This window comes from Sus scrofa, chromosome 6 (genome assembly GCF_054392235.1).
Source record: "Sus scrofa isolate SSC_HxYL_T2T_F1_AM1 chromosome 6, Sscrofa_HxYL_maternal_Yorkshire_Landrace_v2.0, whole genome shotgun sequence".
NCBI classification, from domain to species: Eukaryota; Metazoa; Chordata; class Mammalia; order Artiodactyla; family Suidae; genus Sus; species Sus scrofa.
In genome coordinates, this window is record NC_139388.1 from 47,693,839 (window position 1) to 47,714,540 (window position 20,702).

At 39.3% G+C, this 20,702-nt stretch overlaps 1 protein-coding gene and 1 pseudogene across 9 annotated transcripts in view; both read right to left on the reverse strand.

Moving 5' to 3' along the window:
- The window catches only part of LOC100623157 (uncharacterized), a 247,612-nt gene that overhangs the window by 106,122 nt on the left and 120,788 nt on the right, over positions 1-20,702 (reverse strand). For 8 of the 9 annotated variants that reach the window (XR_014806003.1, XR_014806002.1, XM_084960401.1 and 5 more), the window contains one exon: positions 18,839-18,895. Coding sequence is in view for 4 of the 9 variants with exons in the window: in XM_084960409.1 (XP_084816535.1) it covers positions 18,839-18,895 (57 nt within the window). In the remaining 5 variants the exon portion in view is untranslated. Of the gene's footprint in view, positions 1-18,211; positions 18,259-18,838; positions 18,896-20,702 lie in introns of all 9 variants that reach the window. The other variant, XM_084960403.1, reaches the window with a different exon arrangement.
- LOC110260978 (ribosomal protein eL22-like 1 pseudogene) lies at positions 4,321-4,689 on the reverse strand (annotated as a pseudogene).

A 20,702-nucleotide genomic window follows, 5' to 3' on the forward strand; every position in this document is an offset into this window, starting at 1 on the left:
CACCAAGACATTCATTGTCAAAAATTTTTTTCATAGTCAAATTTCTTAAAGCTAAAGGCAAGGAATATGTCTTCAAAGCAGTGAGAGAAAAACAATGCCTTACTTAACAGGCAAAGAACAATTTGAATTCCTGCAGATTTCTCATCAGAAACTACAGAGGCCAGAAGGAAGTGGCACAATTTTCAAACAGTAAAAGAAAAGGACTGTCAACCCAGAATCCTATATCCAGTGAAAATATCCATTAGGACTAAAGTAGAAATCAGGAGATCTTCAGATGAAAGAGACCAAAAGAATTTGTTGCCGTAAGACTACCTGAAAAGAAGGGCTAAAGGAAGTTCTTGAAACAGAAATGAAACCATAAAAGAAAAATTCTGGAACACCAGAAAAGAAGAAAGAACAACAAAAAGAATACAAATATAGTTAAATATATTTTCCTTTATCTCTTAGGTTTTCTAAATTCTGTTCAACGGTTAAAGGAATTACAATACTGTCTAATGTGGTTCTAAATGTATATACAAGAAATGCTTAAGACAATTATAAATGGCAGGAGGTAAAGGGACCTAAAGGGAAGGAGGTTTCTTTACTTCACTTGAACTGGCGAAATGTCAACACCAATAGACTGTGATAAGTTCTGTCTATACAATGTAATACCTAGAGCAACCACTAAGAAAGCTATACAAAGAGATACAGTAGAGGGATTTCCCTGGTGGCCTAGCAGTTAAGGATTCATCACTGTCACTTCTGTGGCTCGGGTTCTATCCCTTGCCTGAGGACTTCCATATGCCACAGGCATGACCAAAAAAAAAATTTTTTTAATACAGTGAAAAACACTATAGACAAATTAAAGTGGAATCTTAAAAAATTTATAGAAAAGCAGGAAAATAAAACAGAGAAATAAAAAACAGAAAGTAAACAGAAAACAAAAAATAAAATAGCAGAATATGCACACTGAGGTATATGGAATGATTGGTGAACAGGGACCTGATGTATAGCACAGAGAACTCTACCCAATATTCTTGGATAATCTCTGTGGGAAAAGAATCTGAAAGGATGTGTATACATGAATAACTGAATCACTTTGTTGTACAGCAGAAATTATCACAATATTTGTAAGTCAACTATACTTCAATAAAACTTTAAAAAATGAAAATAAAATAAAATAAAGAAATAAAATAAAATAGCAGACTTAAGCCCTAATACAGTTGACTCTTGAACTACATGGGTTTGAACTGTGCAGGGCTACTTACACATGGATTTTTTTTTTTTTCAATAGTAAATACTACAGTACTATACCATTCATGTTGGTTGAATGTGCAGATGCAGAACTCTATAAACAGAAAACTGCAAATACAGAGGGCCAACTTTAAGTTATATGTGGATTTTCAACTGTGTGGAGGGTCGACACCCCAACCCTCATGTTGTCCGAGGGTCAACTGTATATCAATAAATACATTATTATTATTTTTGTCTTTTTGCCATTTCTTGGACTGCTCCCGCGGCATATGGAGGTTCCCAGGCTAGGGGTCAGATCAGAGCTGTAGCTGCTGACCTCCACCAGAGTCACAGCAAGATCTGAGCCACTTCTGTGACCTACACCACAGTTCATGGCAACGCCAGATCCTTAACCCACTGAGCAGGACAGGGATTGAACCCGCAGCCTCATGGTTCCTAGTTGGATTCGTTAACCGCTGAGCCACAACAGGAACTCCTATCAATAAGTACATTTAATGTAAATAGTCTAAATATACCAATTAAAAGACAGACATTGTTACAGTGGGTTGAAAAAGATGACCCATCTAATCACTATATTATACACCTGTTACATAATGTACATTAACTATACTCAAATAAATTTATAAGAAAGATGACCCAACTATATATGCTGTTGGAAACTTACTTCAAACATAACAATTGTCTTAGTTCATTTGGGCTAATATAACAAAATACCAAAGATGAGGTGGCCTATAAACAACAAATATTTTTTTCTTGCAGTTCTGGAGGCTGGAAAGTCCAAGATCAAGGCATCAGAGATTTGGTGTCTGGTGAGAGTCCACTTCCACGTTCATAGACAGACATTCACTGAGTCTTCACATGACAGAATGGGCAAGGGATCTCTCTGGGGTCTTTTTATTAAGGGAACTAATCCTATTCATGAGGCAGAGCCCTGATGACCTAATCACCTCTCAAGAGCCCAACCAACACTTTGTGGATTGGGTTATCATACATAAATTTGGCTGGGGACACAAACATTCAGTCTATACCAATGAGGTAGGTAGACTAAAAGCTAAAAGATGGAAACAGCTATACTTTGCAAACATTACACAAGAGAAAACAGGAGTGGATATGTTAATATCAGATAAAGTAGAGTTCAGAGCAAAGGAAATTACCAGAGACAGAAAGATTCATTACATTATGATAAAAAAGTTAATCCACCTAGAAGACAGCAATCCTGATTGTGTATGCACCAAACAAGAGAGCTACAAAATACATAAGACAAAAACTGATAGAAACAGAAGAAATAGACGAATTCACAATTAGAGTTGGAGAAATTAGATAAAGAATGAGCAAGGATATAGGCAACAAGACCATCAACCAACAGAATCGAATCAGCAACAGCAAAACACATATTCTTTTCAAGTTTCTATGAAACATATACCAAGAGATGCCATATCCTGGGTCATGAAACAAACTTTAACAAGTTTAAAGGAGTTGAAACCATACAAAGAAAATAATTGTTAGAACTGATTAAAATTTTTGCAATGTGGCCCATTACAAAATAAATAAATGCATAAAAAGCAATAACAATATTAAATTAAAATATAGTGTCAAAATAATCGTATTCACAGCAACAATAAACAAAATAAAATATCTACTCAACAGCAAATGTGCTGGAGTTATGTGGGAAAAACCATAAAGCTCCACTGAGGACTAAATTTTGTAGATATAAACAAGCTTACTCTAAAATTTATATGGAAGGGTAAAGAAACTAGAAAAACTAAAATAATTCAGAAAAGGAGAAATAGTAAAATGAAACAGTCTACCCAATCTCAAGACTTATAGCTACAGTACTCAAGGCTGTGTAGTAGTTTCTGTATTCTCAGATGAATAGATTTAAGATTGGAAGAAATCCATTAATCCTCAGACACATCTACAAATATAAAACAATTTCGATAAAATCCTTACGGGATTCACTTAGGGAAAGACATAGCTGATTCAGCCAAGAACATTTTGCAAAAGAAGGGTAATGGGGTGAGACTTGCCATACCAGATATTGACCTGTACGATACAGTTTCAATGATTAAATAAGTATTTTAGGGATGGAGGATTACACAGACAGACCTGTGGAAGAGAACAGAAAAGACCTTGATCTGATTGAGGCATACGTACAAATTTAGTACAACTTTATGTACATAAAACAGTTGTTTCATATACTATGACAGGTTTTCTTTTTTCTTTTCTTTTTTTTTTTTTGTCTTTTGTCCTTTTTTTTAAGGGCCACACCCGCAGCATATGGAGGTTCCCAGGCTAGGGGTCAAATCAGAGCTGTAGCTGCCAGCCTAAGCCACAGCCACAGCAACACCAGATCCGAGCCACATCTGCAACCTACACCACAGCTCATGGCAATGCTGGATCCTTAACCCACTGAGCAAGGCCAGGGATCGAACCCGCAACCTCATGGTCCCTAGTCAGATTTGCTTCCGCTGCGCCACAATGGGAACTCCGACAGGTTTTCTTATTGTGGCAGGAGGGTAATATCAAGCTCTGTGTCTCCCTTATGCCAAAAGCAGACATCCTGGCTGCTTTCAGAGAGTAGACTCTAGGGGGTCCAGGCTATAAGGGGGAGACAGCTCTGAGGTTCTGGGATGATCCAGACAAGTGCTGTGGTTTGGAACAGGAGAGTGGGGGTTTCTGTGAAAAGTACTTGGATTCAAGTGGATTTTGAAGGAAAAAAAAAAAAACAGCAGAATTTGCTAATCAATTAGACGTGTGGGTGAGAAAGAGTGGATTCCAGGATGACTGAACAACTGGGCTGGCCAAGCCTGCAGAAGGCACAGGTTATAGGGTGGTTCAGACCTCTTTGCTTATCAGCCATCCAGGGGAAGATGCTGAGTATGCAGAAAATACAGTGTGTGCATATGAACATACACATCTCTATTTTTCTTTCTTTCTTCCTTTCTTTCTTTCTTTTTTCTTTTTCTTTCTTTCATAAAGTACAATGTTTTTTATTCATTGATAAACTAAAAGTCAATTTCTATATGTCTCTTTCTCTGGTCTCATTTGTTGTATTATCAAGCAAAACCCTATAAGGGATAGCTTCATTTAGTCCTCAGACTCGGATCCAACTTTATCTTGACTAATCTGGAAGTGACGAAGTTCACAAGTTTCCTTGTCAGATGAAACCACACGAAGACAATCACAAAGATTGTTCTTCTTAAGGTATTTCTTGGTAAGATATTTCAAATACCTTTTAAAGAACTCTTTCTCAGAAACAACTGTGATTTTATTCCTGAAGCATTCAATGTGAACAACATTCCCAAGATTTCCAGTTTTTTCATTCACTTTAACCTTCTCCTGTAAAAACTGTTCAAAATTTCCAGAATCAAAAATTCCGTCTTCTGCTGGATGAGTAAGGTCCAAATTAAACTTGCAGTTTGACTTCTTAGACTTCTTTTCCTTCTCCAGCGCCATCTTGAAGGCTGGCTGCACAATCAAAAAGCCACATCTGTATTTTTCAAGTTTTCCATAATGAATTATATATTTTTAGATTATCTTATCTGAAAAAGTTATTTTAAAAGTCATTGGCTAGAGTTCCTATTATGGCTTCAGTGGTAATGAACCTAACTAGTATCCATGAGGATGCAGGTACAATTCCTGGCTTCGCTCAGTGGGTAAAGGATCCAGCGTTGCTGTGAGCGGTGGCGTAGGTCACAGATGTGGCTCAGATCTGGCATTGCTGTGGCTGTGGTATAGGCTGGCAGCTGTAGCTCTGACTCAGCCCCTAGCCTGGGAACTTCCATATGCCGCAGATGCGGCCAAAAAATAAATAAATAAAGGTGTTGGCTAGGTTTTACCTGAATTCAGTATTCTGCATCATCTTTATTTCTAAGTTAGCAGACTTGCACCTTCAGCAGTTCAGAAGAGGTTGAGAAATGCATGTGAGCTTCCTTGAGGAAGCAGTCAGTCAAGGAGAAGACTCCCTGGGGCCCTGGAGAAATCTGTGGAAGGAACAGCAGGCCCAGCCTTCACACCACCTGGCACAGGGACAGCCCAAACATCATGGAGGCAGGATCAAGCCCCCTAAATTTTCTTTTTCCTTCTTTAAGCAGATAACCCAAAGGCAGCAGATTATTTTTCCTCACTCTGCCCAGGAAGACAAAATGGCAGCTTAAAAGTGATGGAGACTTAGTTAGACCAAACGTTCAGGTCGGGAAGAAGGGTGAATTCCACAAACACTGATTATTTATTTGCCAGATATAGGAGCTATGAAGAGGGTCATAACAAGGAATTTTCAGTGTGGCAGGGAGAAACAGTTAAATCATAATCAAGAAAAGAAAAGGGAAGGAATGGACACTTATTAGCAACCACTCAGTTGCCACTTATTTCATCACAACTAGACTGTGAGTCAGGAGTTGGAGCTGGCAGAGCAGGGAGAGGCAAGCTCTCCAACACATATGCCTAGATGCAGAGGTGAATCCAAAACATTTGTCAACAGACTGGTGAGACTATCTTGGCCAATGTGCAGTCCTGACCAGGCAGGGGGTGGGGAAGTCCACTGAGAGATAAACTTACACTTTGTTCTAAAGGATAACCACCCAATTGAAAAATGGGCAAAAGACCTGAATAGACATTTCTCCAAAGAAGATGGCCAGGAACATGAAAAAATGCTCAACATCACCGATTATTAGAGAAATGCAAATTAAAACTACCATGAGGTACCACCTCACACCAGTCAGAATGGCCATCATTAATAACTCCACAAATAACGAATGTTGGAGAGGATGTGGAGAAAAAGTAACCCTCCTGCACTGTGGTGGGAATGTAAATTGGTACAACCACTATGGAAAACAGTATGGAGGTACCTTAGAAAACTATACATAGAACTACCATATGACCCAGCAATCCCACTCTTGGGCATATATCCAGGTAACAATTTCCTTGAAAAAGACACATGCATCCGCAAGTTCATTGCAGCACTATTCACAATAGCCAAAACATGGAAACAACCCAAATGTCCATCAACAGATGCTTAGATTAAGAAGATGTGGTATATATACACAATGGAATACTACTCAGCCATAAACAAACTAATGCCATTTGCAGCAACATGGATGGAACTAGAGACTTTCATGCAAAGTGAAGTAAGTCAAAGAGAAAGACAAATACCATATGATATCACTTATACTGGAATCTAATATAAGGCACAAATGAACCTTTCCACAGAAAAGAAACTCATGGACATGGAGAACAGACTTGTGGTTGCCAAGGGGGAGGAGGAGGGAGTGGGATGGATTGGGAATTTGGGGTTAATAGATACTAACTATTGCCTTTGGAATGGATTAGCAATGAGATCCTGCTGAGTAGCACTGGAAACTATGTCTAGTCACTTATGATGGAGCATGATAATGTGAGAAAAAAGAATATATACATGTACGTGTAACTGGGTCACCTTATTGTACAGTAGAAAATTGACAGAACACTGTAAACCGGCTATAATGGAAAAAATAAAAATCATTATCAATGAAAAAAAAAAGGATAACCAGAAGTTTCTTACAGGCAAGTAACCTCTTTGGCTTTGGTTTTCCAGGAGCCTGAGCTCCTGGAGGAGATGAGTAGGGGAAAGAAGCAAAAGGGGCAAACGCTAAACCTGTGAGGATGGAGCAGGGCACAAATAGAGCACAAGTTGCCCACCTGGGGAGGGACTGAGTCAGCAGGTTCCATAAGCAGGAGGGAGAGCTAAGCCTCCATGGAGGTACCAGCTCAGTGCACCCAAGAGGCTGGAAGTTGAAACCCAGGCTCCCAGCATTTGCCGTGATCCCAGGACCAAGCTCATGACAGAAGCAGCAGTGCCACCTGCCTTCAAGGGAGCTTGGAAATGAGGCCACTGGGGTAACCAAGAGACTAAAGATGGGTCTCTTCCCCCATTGTCCAGAGGCCAAGGAAGCTTCCAGATCCTGGGAAGGAGGACACTTTATTCCCACCTCCCAGGATGAATGGGATCAAATTTCCCTCATCTCAGCCTTGTGGGAATTCAGAATTCAATTTATTTTGATTTAAAGGAAATAAAGGGAAGCTTCATTTCTCTTACACGGGGGTCTATGGACTAAGATGAATACCCTTCATAGAGGTTTCACAGCCCCCTGGTCATTTATTTATGGAGCAAAACTGGACGGGGTGAGTAGAAAAGGTGTTTAACTAGGGCTCTGGTTTTATAGCTCTCTGAGGACAGCTTCCTTCATTATACAGTATTTTCACTCCTGCTATGGGATGCCTCTGGACTGGCTGTTGGCAACACAAACTTAACAAGGACACGGGCCCTGCCATTAGGGACATCAGTCTGGAGGAAGAGGCAGATGTGCCCAAATGATTCCTGAGCTCCTTGTGGCTGAAAGAGACACAATTCAAAAGTTTGGTTTGACCCTTCTTGCTTGGTCGGTCATCAGCAACAAGGCACCACCACTCAGAGGCAGGTGTCTAAATTGTAAGCCATAAACAGACTCAAAGGTATGCCTGGATAAGTCAGTCCAATTCTGTGCTAGTTCCAGCATCTCTTATTGGGAACCATGCTCTATAAAGGCTTCTATAACCAATAAATATTGTGAAATGCATAAGGAAGTTCTAGGATCCTTCACCAACAGTGAAGCAGAGTGATAACGAGATTAGGGCCAATAAGTCTTAGTTAGGTTGCAAGACACAAATAAAATCAGTGTTCATGCAAAAGTTATGTGCTTTTAAAACTTATCTAAGATTCCTGACTCAGGAACAGCCAGATATGATTTTTATTTTCTTTGTATCAACCAGAGAGACCCAGCTGGAAATAAAACAACACTCAGATGGGATCCATCACAAAAAGTTTAATAAAGAGATTATTTACAAAGATGTGGGCAGGGCGGAGGAAAACCATAAAGGATGGAAGGTCCTATAGGGCCAGAAAGGACACACCTGCCTGAGTAAGTGAGGCAACTACAGTCTAGAGCCAGAAGCCTATGTGAAGAGGGCCATCTGACAAACGCTGTGGCTTTTAGTAGGGCACCCAGCCAGTCCAAGGCAACCTCACAGGGAGAGAGCTGAAGGAATAAATACCATGGGCCAACACTTTCCTTCCTCTGATCCTCTGCTGGGCTCCTCACTGACCCGATCCAATCAGACACAGAGGGAAAAGAACATGGTTAATGTATCACTACAGGTCTGCCACCTGGAACAAAGGTAGAAGAGGGTGAGGAGTAGATGGGAAGGGGTGGCAAACGGGAGATGTCTGACATACTCCTCCTCCAGAGCCCCCAGAGAAATGCTGGTAGGAGAATAGAAAAGGTTCAGTCCGATACTACACAGAGCATAGGAGAAGGATCACTGGTGAACCAGAGATTTCCATAAATGTTTGGTTGAAAGGAATGGACAATGTGAGTGAGCTGGGGATGTTGGGCAGAGAAAGCTGTGATTTGAACATAGGTGGGAGGCCAGAAGCTGAGTATAAAATGAGCTGTAAGAGGTTCTAGACTCAGAATTGTGAAGTTTGACAACCATGGAGTGAGAAGCAGAGCTGGCAATTGGGGGAATTAATTAAAGGGTCTATATTCTGCCATCTGCCTTCTCAACTCCAAATGTAAAAAAGCCAGCAGTCCGGGTATCCACTCTGCCCTTGAGCATATGGACATAATATCAACCTTTAAGGCAAGAGGATCTATCAAAGGTTCAGCAAGCTAAATATAAAACACTATATCTATATCTATCTATCTATCTATCTATCTATCTATCTATCTATCTATCTATATCAATCATTGTGAAATTTCAGAATACCAAGAAGAAAGATTTGAAAAGAATCCTGAAAGAAAAAAAAAAGAGTTAGTTATTTTAAAAAGAAAAAAAGAAGAGTTCCCTTGTAGTACAGCAGGTTAAGGATCCTGTGTTGTCACTGCAGCAGCTTAGGTCAATGCTATGGTGTGGGTTCAATTCTTAGCCTAGGAACTTCTGCATGCCATGCCACGAGTGCAGCAAAAAACAAAACAAAACCAAACAAAAAACAAAATCAGACTAATATTAGGTATCTCATCAGCAATACTAGATGCTTTCAGACAACAGAGCATGACCTTCAAATTGCTGAGGGATATTTGGATCTAGAATTCTATACCCAGCCAAATTATCAATCAAGTCTGTGGAGAAAACAAAAGCACTTTTTAGACATGCAACCACTCAAAGAGTTTCACTCCTATGTGCCTCTTCTGAAGAAGTTACTTAAAGAATTAACCTTATATTCAGGGGTCTAGCTAATACAGAAGAAGACATAGAACTGGGAGGGAAGGGAGGAACCAGGATGTCAGCTCCACAGCATCCAGAGATGCAACCAGCCCTTCCTGGAGCAGAAAGACAGCAGGCTTTCGAAGGGAGGTGTCTAGGGATTCCACAGGAGAGTATGACTGGGCTTTATAATAACTGAGAATATGAAAAATTCCCAGAATGCAAGGCAAAAAAAAAAGAAAGATAACTAGAAAATTTGAGGAAAAACTAACAGCTGCACCATAGAGTTATAACAACATATAAAATCAGGGCAAATTTGAGCATAAGGGAGTGGATGTGAAAAAAGAACTGAATACATTCTAAGTAATGGAGAAAATAATCTGGAAGTTATATAATGCATAAATTAATATAACAAATAAAGTATGTTTCTTCTGTCATCAAAAATTAAGGTAATCAGCAAACAGGGTGGGGAAAAGACACAAGAAAATTATGATCTAAATATAATGTAGAGGGAAACGACGTGACTGGGAGCAATCTGTTGAGTACAAGAACAAATTCTTCTGAACATTCTTCTGTGAGCAGCACAAAAGTGGGGTCCCTAGAATCACTGGGAAGGAATGTTGTCATAGTCTCTTTTTAGCTCTAAGGCAAACAACATTTACTCTTTATAATGTACATGTACTTACTGTCTAGAACTCTTGCCCAGATATCTATATGGATTATTCCCTTACCTCCTTCAGACCTTTTTACTCAAGTATCAACATTTAGAGAGAACTTTACTGACCATTCTGTCTAAATTGAAACACACACAAGTGTTTCAAACTTGTGGAATTATTTGGGCTACTGCCCAGAGGGCTCCAATTAGTGCATATTTTGTTTTTTGTTTTTCGTTTGTTTGTTTTGTTTTGTTTTAGGGCTGCACCCACAGCATATGGACGTTCCAAGGCTAGGGGTTGAATGGGAGCTATGGCTGCCAGCATACACCACAGCCATAGCCACAGCCACAGCAACTCGGGATTCTGAGCCACGTCTGAGACCTACACCACAGCTCATGACAACAATGGATCCCCAATCCACTGAGCAAGGCCAGAGATCGAACCCTCATCCTCATGGATACTAGATTATTTTCTGCTGCTCCACGATGGGGACTCCTAGTGCATATTTTGAATTGGATGCTCAGCCTGGTTTTAGAATAGAGTAGATGGCTAAACGCAATATGGCTAATATGAATAATACTCCTAGATTCGTGTCAATAATGGGGTATGGTATAGGCAGGGGGATTCATATGGTATTAATGCCAGGACTGGTATGACAATGAACACAGAGATAGACGATGTGGCGAGTCATAGTGCTTGTTTAATAAGTAATTTTAGTGCATCAGCAATTGGTTGTAGTAGGCCATGTGGACCAACAACATTTGGTTCTTTGCAGAGGTGCATATAATCTAGCACTTTTCGTTCAACTAACGTGAGGAAAGCTATAGCTAGGAGAATGGGGACAATGAATTTTAGAATGTTAATTATGAACATTTTTTTAGGGAGAGGATTTGAAGTGTTTCAAACACACACACACACACACACACACACACACACACACACAGTCCCTGTACCCCTTCCTAGTTTAATTTTTCTCCTAAGCACAACTATCATGGTAAATATTTTACTTCTTTATCTTGTTATTTTCTCTCTCCATCCCACCCCCCACTAGAAAGTATATTCCACAAGAGCAGGGATCTTTCTTTACTATCATATTCACTACAGCTTCCCAGAACCAAGGACAGGGGCTAGCTCATGGTAGGTCCCCAATAAATATTTGCTGCGTTAATAAATGTTGAATCAAGCCGCAGGCAAGTCACAGAAGCCATAACTGTGTTTATATGATAGAAATTAAATGTCATTATGCTTGGCAATGCAAAAATAAAGGCCCGGCCTACAGAAGTTGGGAGAGGAAAGGCAAAAAAATAAAAATGGGAGAAGGAAGGTTAAAAGTGCTAATGTTCATCTATACATTCTTTTTCTCATACTATCTTCCAGTATGTTCTATCCCAAGAGATTGGCTATAGTGCCTATATATAGTAACCTATATATTACCATAGTAACCTATATGACTAGGTTACTATGCTGTACAGCAGAAATTGGCACAACACTGTAAAGCAACTATAATTTTTTATAAGTGCTAATATTCTCCGTTTACTACGTGGATAATTAAGATGCTGTTCAGAATTGAAGAATAAGAAATAGAGGCCTAAGAAGATTATTTAAAATTACATAGGCAACAATTAAAATAAGTAAAAACAGTAAACTATAATATATTGGTTATGAGTGAACCAGAGGAGGTAAAAGACATATAAATTAAATTTCATCTAACATAGCAAAACCCACTAGATAATTCTTAAGTTGCATAATATTTTGAGTATGAAATGACCTCAGTTGTACTACTAGAAATGGTTGAACATGATTGCTATGAAATTGTGGTTTCAATACATTACATCAGACTACCACTTCTGTAGATAATAATTAAAAACTCCAGAAAAAAACGTTATAAAAACATTTGAAGGCACTGGAAAGTGACCTGAAGCAAGCATAAAGAGGAGGGGGTTCAAGCCTTGAAAGAAGGGAATTGCGCTGAGTGAGACCTATCTTCTTATTAATTTTCCCCAAAGGCACTACCTAAACTATATGGGGTGCAGCAGCTAGAACCGAAACAGAAAGCCTGAATTGGCTTGAAATGTTAGAGTTTGAATTAGCCAAAGATGCTGAAAATTGAAGGGGGGAGGGAAAGCCAGATGGAAGAAAAAGAAACCACAGAATGGTGAGTCATGAAATTTGCCTATAAACTCCCCTCAAATCCTTAGCTCACCCTGAACTGTAAATGTGCAGGGAAACTCTAAGAATTCTGCTGAAAAGCTGCAGCTGAAAGAGTGGAAAAATTGAGTGAGATTTTAGCTCCCCCCCCCCACCCCCCGCAGAGGACACAGTTGAATTTAGAACTCTCTCAAGGTAGAGGGATTGGGTTGACACTGAGGCTTTCCAAAGAACGAAGTCTCAGTCAACACTGAGATAATATCAGGTGGTCTAACAATATATGCAACTGATGTTCCAGAAGGACGGGATGAGGAGCAGAAAATATTTGAAAAAATATATATAAGGCTGTTCACTGATGCCTCATAAGAAAAAATGGAGGCCACTGGACAATGGAAGGACATCTCTAAAGGGCTGAAGAAAAAGGATGCCAATACTGAATTCTATATGTTGGGAAAATATCCTCCAAAAATAGGATAAAATAAATATATTTTTAGATACATGAAAGCTAAAAGAATTTGTTATTAGACTTGTCATTAGAAATGCTAAAGGAAGTTCTTCAGGCTAAAGGAAAGTGATACCAGATGGAAACTTGAATCTAGGAAAGAACAGACAACAGTAGAAATGGTGAATAACTTCGTAAACATACAAGACTTGTGTCTTCCCATATTTGCTTTAAAACCTGACTGTTTAAAGCAAAATAATAGCACTGTAAGGTAGGGCTTATGAGGTGTGTAGAATTAAAAGACATAATAACAAGAGCATAAAGGATGGGGTGGAAAAGCAGGTAAATGGAATGGTTCTATGTTAAGGTATTGCATTTGTGAAGTGTGAAGTATGAACTGTGACGGGGGATGCATAGGGTGTGAAACGAGAAGTAACAGATGTGAACAATGGTACAAAGTAATTCTAAACAGGCTTTGATACATTAAGGCTATATGTATCCTTGTTAGCTTTAGAACAGCCACTAACATGTAATAAAAACAGGCATAAATAAGAAGTCGATAGTAGAAATAAAATAAAATCCAAAAATGTTCAATTAATCCAAAAGAAGGCAGGATAAAAGGATCAAAAGAATGAAGGCCAGGGAAGAAAACAAAAAACAAATAATAAGACAGTAGATTTAAACTCAACCACACCAATAACTGCATTATATGTAAATGCAGTATTTATTTCAATTAAACAGTTAAGAATATCAGACTACACATAAAAGCCACATTCAATTACATGTTACCAGTAAGAGATGTACTTTAAATATAAAAGAAAGCGTGATTGAAAGTAAAAGTGTAGCAAAATACACAGGCAAACAATAAGCATAAGAATGCTTCAATGGCGGAGTTCCTGTCATGGCGCAGTGGCTAACGAATCCGACTAGGAACCATGGGGTTGGTTGCAGGTTTGATCCCTGGCCTTACTCAGTGGGTTAAGAATCCGGCATTGCTGTGAGCTGTGGTGTAGGATGCAGACGCGGCTCGGCTCAGATTCCGCGTTGCTGTGGCTGTGGTGTAGGCCGGTGGCTATAGCTCTAATCTGACCCCTAGCCTGGGAACCTCCAAGTGCCACGGCAGTGGCCCAAGAAATGGCAAAAAAGACCAAAAAAAAAAAAAAAAAAAAAAAAAAAAAAGGTAAAGAACCAAACCTCTAATGAAAACATAGGAGAAAATCTTCATAACCTTGAAGTAGACTATGATATTCTGACTAATAATAAGAAATATATATTTAGTCTTTACCCCATTTCTGACACAGAGCTCCTAAAACTCTTGGAATATTTTGTGATGAGAGATAAAGGTGCCTCTATATGTTAATGAGGTGACTTTTGGAAAGCACCTAAGGACGCTGCGAGCGGGTTGCCAGTGGAACCAACCATGTGATTAGAGGGTTGGAACTTTCAGTCCCAACCCCTGACCTCTGGGAAGGAGAGAGGGGCTGGAGGTTGCATCAGTGGCCCATAGCCAATGGTTTAATCAATTGCACCTATGTAATGAAGCCTCCATAAAAACCTTAGGGACAGGGTTTGGAGAGCTGCCAACACGTCCACATGCCACCTTGCCATGCCCGAACCCCAGGAGGACAGAGCTCCTTTGTTCAGGACCTTGCCCTGTTATTTCTCTTCATTTGACTGTTGATTCATATGCTTTAATGCCCTTTGTAAAACAAACAAAAAAAAACAACCAGTAATATAGTGAGTAAATGGGTTTCCTGAGTTCCATGAGCCACTCTAACAAATTAATCATACCCAAGGAAAGGGTTGTGGGAACTTCCAATCTGTAACTGGTCTGGTCAGAAGCACAGGCAACAACCTGGGCTTGCAATTGGCACCTTAGGCGGAGGGCGGGCTTGTGGGACTAGGCTCTTAACCTGTGCAATTTGACCCTATCTCTCAATAGACAGTGTCAAAATTGAGTTGATTATAGGACGCCAGTTGGTGTAGGCACATTGTTTGTTGGTGTGGCAAACACTGCCTCCCCCAGTGTTGGAACTGGGCCTGCAAACCTAAAATAGGCAAAGATTTCTAGGACAGAGTACAAAAAGCATCAACTATAAAAGAAAAAAATCGATAACATGCATTTCATCAAAATGAAAAATCTCTGCCAACCAAGACTGAATGTTTTGAGATTGAGAACAAGATAAGGATGTCTACTCTTAGCATTTCTAGTCACCATTGTACTAGAGCTTCTGGCCAGGGAAATAAGGCAGGAAACAGAAATAAAAGGTATCCACCCTGAAAAGGCAGAACTACAACTATCTTTATTCTCAGACAACATAATCATATATATTATATATAATCTCATATATACGAAAATTTTTTTTAATTCTTTAAAAAGAGGACTACAACTAGTAAGTGAGTATAGCAAATTGGCAGGATAGAAGATCAACGCACAGAAATGAATTGTACTTCTCTGTGCTAGCAATGAATATCTGAAATGAAATTAAGAGAGCAGCTCCATTCACAATAATATCAAAAAGAACAAAATACTTAGAAATAAGTTTAACAAAAGCAGTGTAAGACTTATACTCTGAAACTATAAAACGCTGTTGAAAAAATTAAAGATCTAAACAAATGGAGAGACATTACACTTTCATAGATTGAGAGACTCAATATTGTTTAAGACGGCAATTTTCTGCCAACTGATCTGCTATCAAAATCCCAGCTGGGCGCTTTTTTTTTTGTTTTGTTTTTGTTTTTTTGTGGTGGTGGGGAGAGGGCAGAAACTGACAAGCTGATCTAAAACTCATACAGAAATGCAGAATGACAAGAAATAGCTGAAACAATCTGGAAAAAGAATGAAGCTGGAAGACTTATACAGCCCAACTTCAAAACTTATTACAAAGCTCCCATAATCAAGACAGTGCAATACTGGCTTAAGGACAGACATTTAGGTCAATGGAAGAGAACCGATACTCCAAAAATAAGCCCTGACATTCACAGACAACTGATTTTTGAGAAGCACACCAAGATGATTCAATGGGGGAAAGAACAATATTTTCAACAAATGGCGCTAGGACAACTGGATAGCCACATGCAAAGGGATATATTTGGACGCTTACCTCACACCATACACAAAATATAACTCAGAATGCATCAAGACTTAAATGTAAAGATTAAAACTATAAAACTCTTAGAAGACAGCAGAGGAGTAAATATTAGTGACCTTGGTTAGGCAATGATTTCTTAGGTAAGATATTAAAAGCATAAGAGATAAGAAGAAAAAAAAAACTAAGTTGGACTTCACTACTCCCTTTAGTGGATCTAAAATATAACCATATTTATAACTATTTCATCTTTTTTGAAACAATAGTAAACAAAATCTCTACACTGATCACTGAAGACTCTGTCCCTGGACCTGGTGGTCCAGTGCTTGGGCTTGGCAGGTAAATGATACCTTTCCAAACAGGAGATTTTGTCTCATCTTCTGTCTTCCATGAAGTCGTGACAGCAAGGAGCTTGGGCTTGATTATTATAACCATAATCAGTGGTTATTTTAACAGTCACTATGCATAAAAGAAAAGAATACATATATGCATAACTGAATATATGTATTGCTGTACACGTGAAACACACAACATTGAAAATCAACTAGGCATTCCCGTGGTGGCTCAGCAGAAAGGAATCTGACTAGCATCCATGAGGACACAGGTTCGATCCCTGGCCTCACTCAGTGCGTTAAGGATCCGGTGCTGCCATGAGCTGTCGTGTAGGTCACAGACACGGCTCAGATCTAGCGTTGTGTGGCTGTGGTGTAGGCCAGCGCCTACAGCTCCAATTTGACCCCTATCCTGGGAACCTCTATTTGCTGTGGGTGTGGCCCTAAAAAGACAAAAAAGAAAAAAAAAAGAAAAAAAAAAAAGAAAATCAACTACACTTCAATGAAAAAATAAATTTAAAAAAACCCAGCAACAGTGACAATGGTGACAAGAAGGTCATGAGGGCATTTTCTGGGTGATAAAAATGACCCGTATCTTGAGCATGGTGGTAGTCACAAACCATACCAATTAATCAATCTATTTGAAGACTTTTCAACTGTGCATTTCAATGTATGTAAATTTTACCTCGATAAAAATTTTGTTTTATAAAGTGATCGCTCTGAGGAGCAACATGAGAGGAAGAGAAGATAAGCCCAGTGCTGTGCTTTTCATTGCAAGCCCTTCAGGACTTCTTGAAATTTGTAAAAGCATGTGTATGAATTACTTGAAATTCTTTAAGTTCTGAAAAATGAAACACATGAAATGTGAAGCTCCTTACTGTCATGACTTCATGGAAGACAGAAGATGAGACAAAATCTCCTGTTTGGAAGGGTATCATTTACCTGCCAAGCCCAAGCACTGGTCAGAGAGAGAGACCACCAGGTCCAGGGACAGAGTCTTCCGTCAAAAGCCACGTTCTTGAAAGCCCCAGTAGAAACGCAATAGCAGTCGTGTATTCCCTGTTGTGCGGCTACCATACCAAACAGGCAAACTCTAAAAAAATGAAAGTCGGAATTTCAAAAGCTTCCATTTTCTTAAATGCTAACGCTTATTTGCATATCAAAATTGCCTCAGGACAGTAAGCAGACTTAGGAAATTAAGGAATTACATTTGAAGGGAGAGAAAGAAGTAGGACAAATGTGTGAAAGTATAGAGCACCCCTACCCCCACCCCATCACCGAAAAGCTGGTTTCAAGTTTAAATCAACCACCCAGCAACATTCATAAATAAAAAGAAAGACTTAAAGTGTCATGGCTGTTGCATTTTGATAATACTGTTACAACCAATTTATTTACTAACTCAAATGACAAACAAATCCTTCATTTACAAAGACATATCTATACAGTATTACTCCCCCTAGTGGATCTAAAAAATAACTATTGTTACAATGATTTCATCTTTGTTGGAACAATGGTAAAAGAAATTTTCCTAACAATCACTCTAATCGGTGGTTATATGCATGATCACCACAGTGAATTAATTTTGCTTTCCTGTACAGTATGCCTTCTTCCCTATCCTCTCCTCTAAGAAAAAGGTACTTAACATTTACCTGAATAATTAACCACTCAGAAATCAGAATATGATAGACATTTCAGACATTACGGACAAGGATAAAAATCTGAAAACTACTGAAGGTTGTATGATATTCAGCATAAATCATAAATATTCAAAGAATTTCACAGTCACTTTTTGAGTAAAGCACAACTTAAAGAGCCATTTCAACAGCCTATGCACCCACATGTCCCTGCAAAGTGTTCAAAACTGGGTTAGCAATCATTTTTTAATGGGTAATAATTCAAGTTTCACATCTACTTATTTTTCCAAAGTAAAATTTCACATGGAACCTAATTATTCATTAGACCCTCAAATCTCAAATACTGTTCAGAAGTTTTTGGTAAACATTTTGTCATGCCATGATTACATTTTGCATTTGGGGACATATACATAACATATAAGTAATAAAATGACATGTTTTTGTTGGTATGACTTACAAAACAGAGTTCGATGCAACTCAATTAGTCAGTCACAGCTGCCACTACTAGGGAAAGGAGCAAAGATAATGACATTCAGTTGAGCTGATCTTGTAGCCGAACCTAAGTGAAATTTTAATAACTAGACAGCAAGCCCTGTGATTAGATGACTTGGGATGAGTTTTACTATTACAAATAACGGAATGGAGTTTCACATATCTTTTCAAAATGAAGAATTCGAAGTGGCAACACATCTTAAAAGTGCGGGAACTTACAGAAGTGAATGTAGGTAAAATATGGATGACAAGGCGTCCCGTGCTTAGGAAGTGACATTGAATGGCAGGCAAAGAGATACATTTTCCCACCAAAATCGAATGCCACTACCATCTACAACCCTACGGAGACTCAGCTACCTAAAATGGAAATGAAAATATAATGTATGGAAATATTCTCTTAGAAAAACTCCTTAAGGCTTCACATGTATTAATGTATTAGTTTGCAAACATTAAGATCAAAGCCAAAGCAACAAATACATCCTAAAAAGTTTTTCGTCAGATTTTTATTAACGGTATACAAGTAGCAGGGCATAAAAAATTAATAGGCTCAAGCCTTGAAATGTCAAACCCAATGATCTCTAGCCAGGCTTACCTCCTTTGCTTTTTGTTTCAGTCTTGCTGGCTCTGGGTCTTCTTGCCTTGAGCGACTCTACATGGTTACAAAGAGGAGAAAGAAAGGTTAACAGATGGTTTAAGAGCCCCTCATCTGTTGCAGTCAGTTAAAAAATAGCAAAGGAAGGAGAACAGGATCCAAGGTGTCACAAACGCAAGGCCTAAATTCATAGATGTGTAATTTCAAGCCTTTAGGCTTACCCAATTAGCTGTTAAATATTCAGTTTTAAATAAAATCTACTGTAGGTTTAAAAAAAACCAACCCACTTTACTTATGATATTGTGAACACATCAGTTTAAAAATAAGTTTCTGCTCCTTTGTTAAGTATTGAAAATGCCGTACACTGAGTCCTTTCCCATTCATTAGGGCCCCTGTAGAATTTGATGCTCTCAAACTTTTCTTTCCAGGAAGCCCAACTCATCTGATAGAGAAGCAGCTACTACACAGCAAAGAAAGAAGCATGCATAATGCACAAGTTCCTTCTTCCTAGATCCCAAAATATCATGTGGTTCCAAACTTTCTGTCCCCAAATCTCTTGGACAATGAAATCAGTCCTTAACTGCTAACCCATCTCTGCACGTCTATCAGAGAAAAAGGCCAGCAGCATAAGGCAAGACTCCCTCCTTCCATGCTGGTTAGCCTGTGCTGACATACTTAGGGCTTAAAGTGAAGAAGAAAACAAAAATTGTAAACCTTTGATGTGAAATTCCAAAAGGGAAAATTTGCCTGGTCCAAAACTATATTTATTAGCAACACATTTGAAACAAATGGAAGAATGACATGCTACAGGCAAAACGCACCCACTGAAACAGAGAACAGCGGCAGAGGGCATCATCAGAGGGACTCGAACTTGGACACTTTTTTTTATTATTCAAATAAATTTATCACATCTGCAGTTGTATAATGATCATCACAATCCAATTTCACAGGATTTCCATCCCACAGCCCAAGCACATCCCCCACCCCCCAAACTGTCTCCTCCGGAGACCATAAGTTTTTCAATGTCTGTGAGTCAGCATCTGTTGAATTTGGACACTGATACCAGTGAGGAGTTGTGACAGGAAGAGAGATAGCTTAGCTTTTTTTTTTTTTTTCTTTTTACAGCAGCACCTGTGGCATATGGAAGATCCTAGGCCAGGGGTAGAATCAGAGCTGCAGCTGCCGACCTACACCACATCACAGCCAAGACCAGATCCAAGCATCTGAAACCCACACCACAGCTCAGGACAATGCCGGATCCTTAACCCATTGAGCGAGGCCAGGGATACTAGCTGGGTTTGTAACCTGCTGAGCTACAACGGGAACTCCCTATTTTCTATTTTCTTGATGCTTTGGCATTTGGAGCCTTGATCCTGGGAAGACTGCCCCTCCCAGGGCTAGCTAATACCTGGAGTGAGCAAAGAACTCCTCTGCAAGGACCTTTGGTATATATTCCAACCAATGCAGAGCCCACACCTCAACCATCTCCTTATCAAATTCTTACACAACAAACCAGTATTCCTTCTGCCCTAAATCACCCCAACTTCAAGTACTAGACAACTAGGAACTATCCCTATAACCGAGAGCCAGCTGAAATTATGCAAACTATCCAATTCTAAACTTACTCAACCTACCTATCCCACCTCGAGCATTCCTCCCCTTGAAAGCCCCAGTAAAGGTTCTGCTCTGGGCCATGGTCCCCTCTGCCCTTCTGCCTCCTGACCGACCTTGGTGCTTCCCTGTGTGGCCCTGTGTGGTAAGCCATGCCTCCCAGGTCTAGGCATCTGTGAGTATAAACTTCTTCCTTCATGGCAGTCATTTCAGTGTTTGTGTACTTAACCAGGTTTTATTAAAACAAATCCTG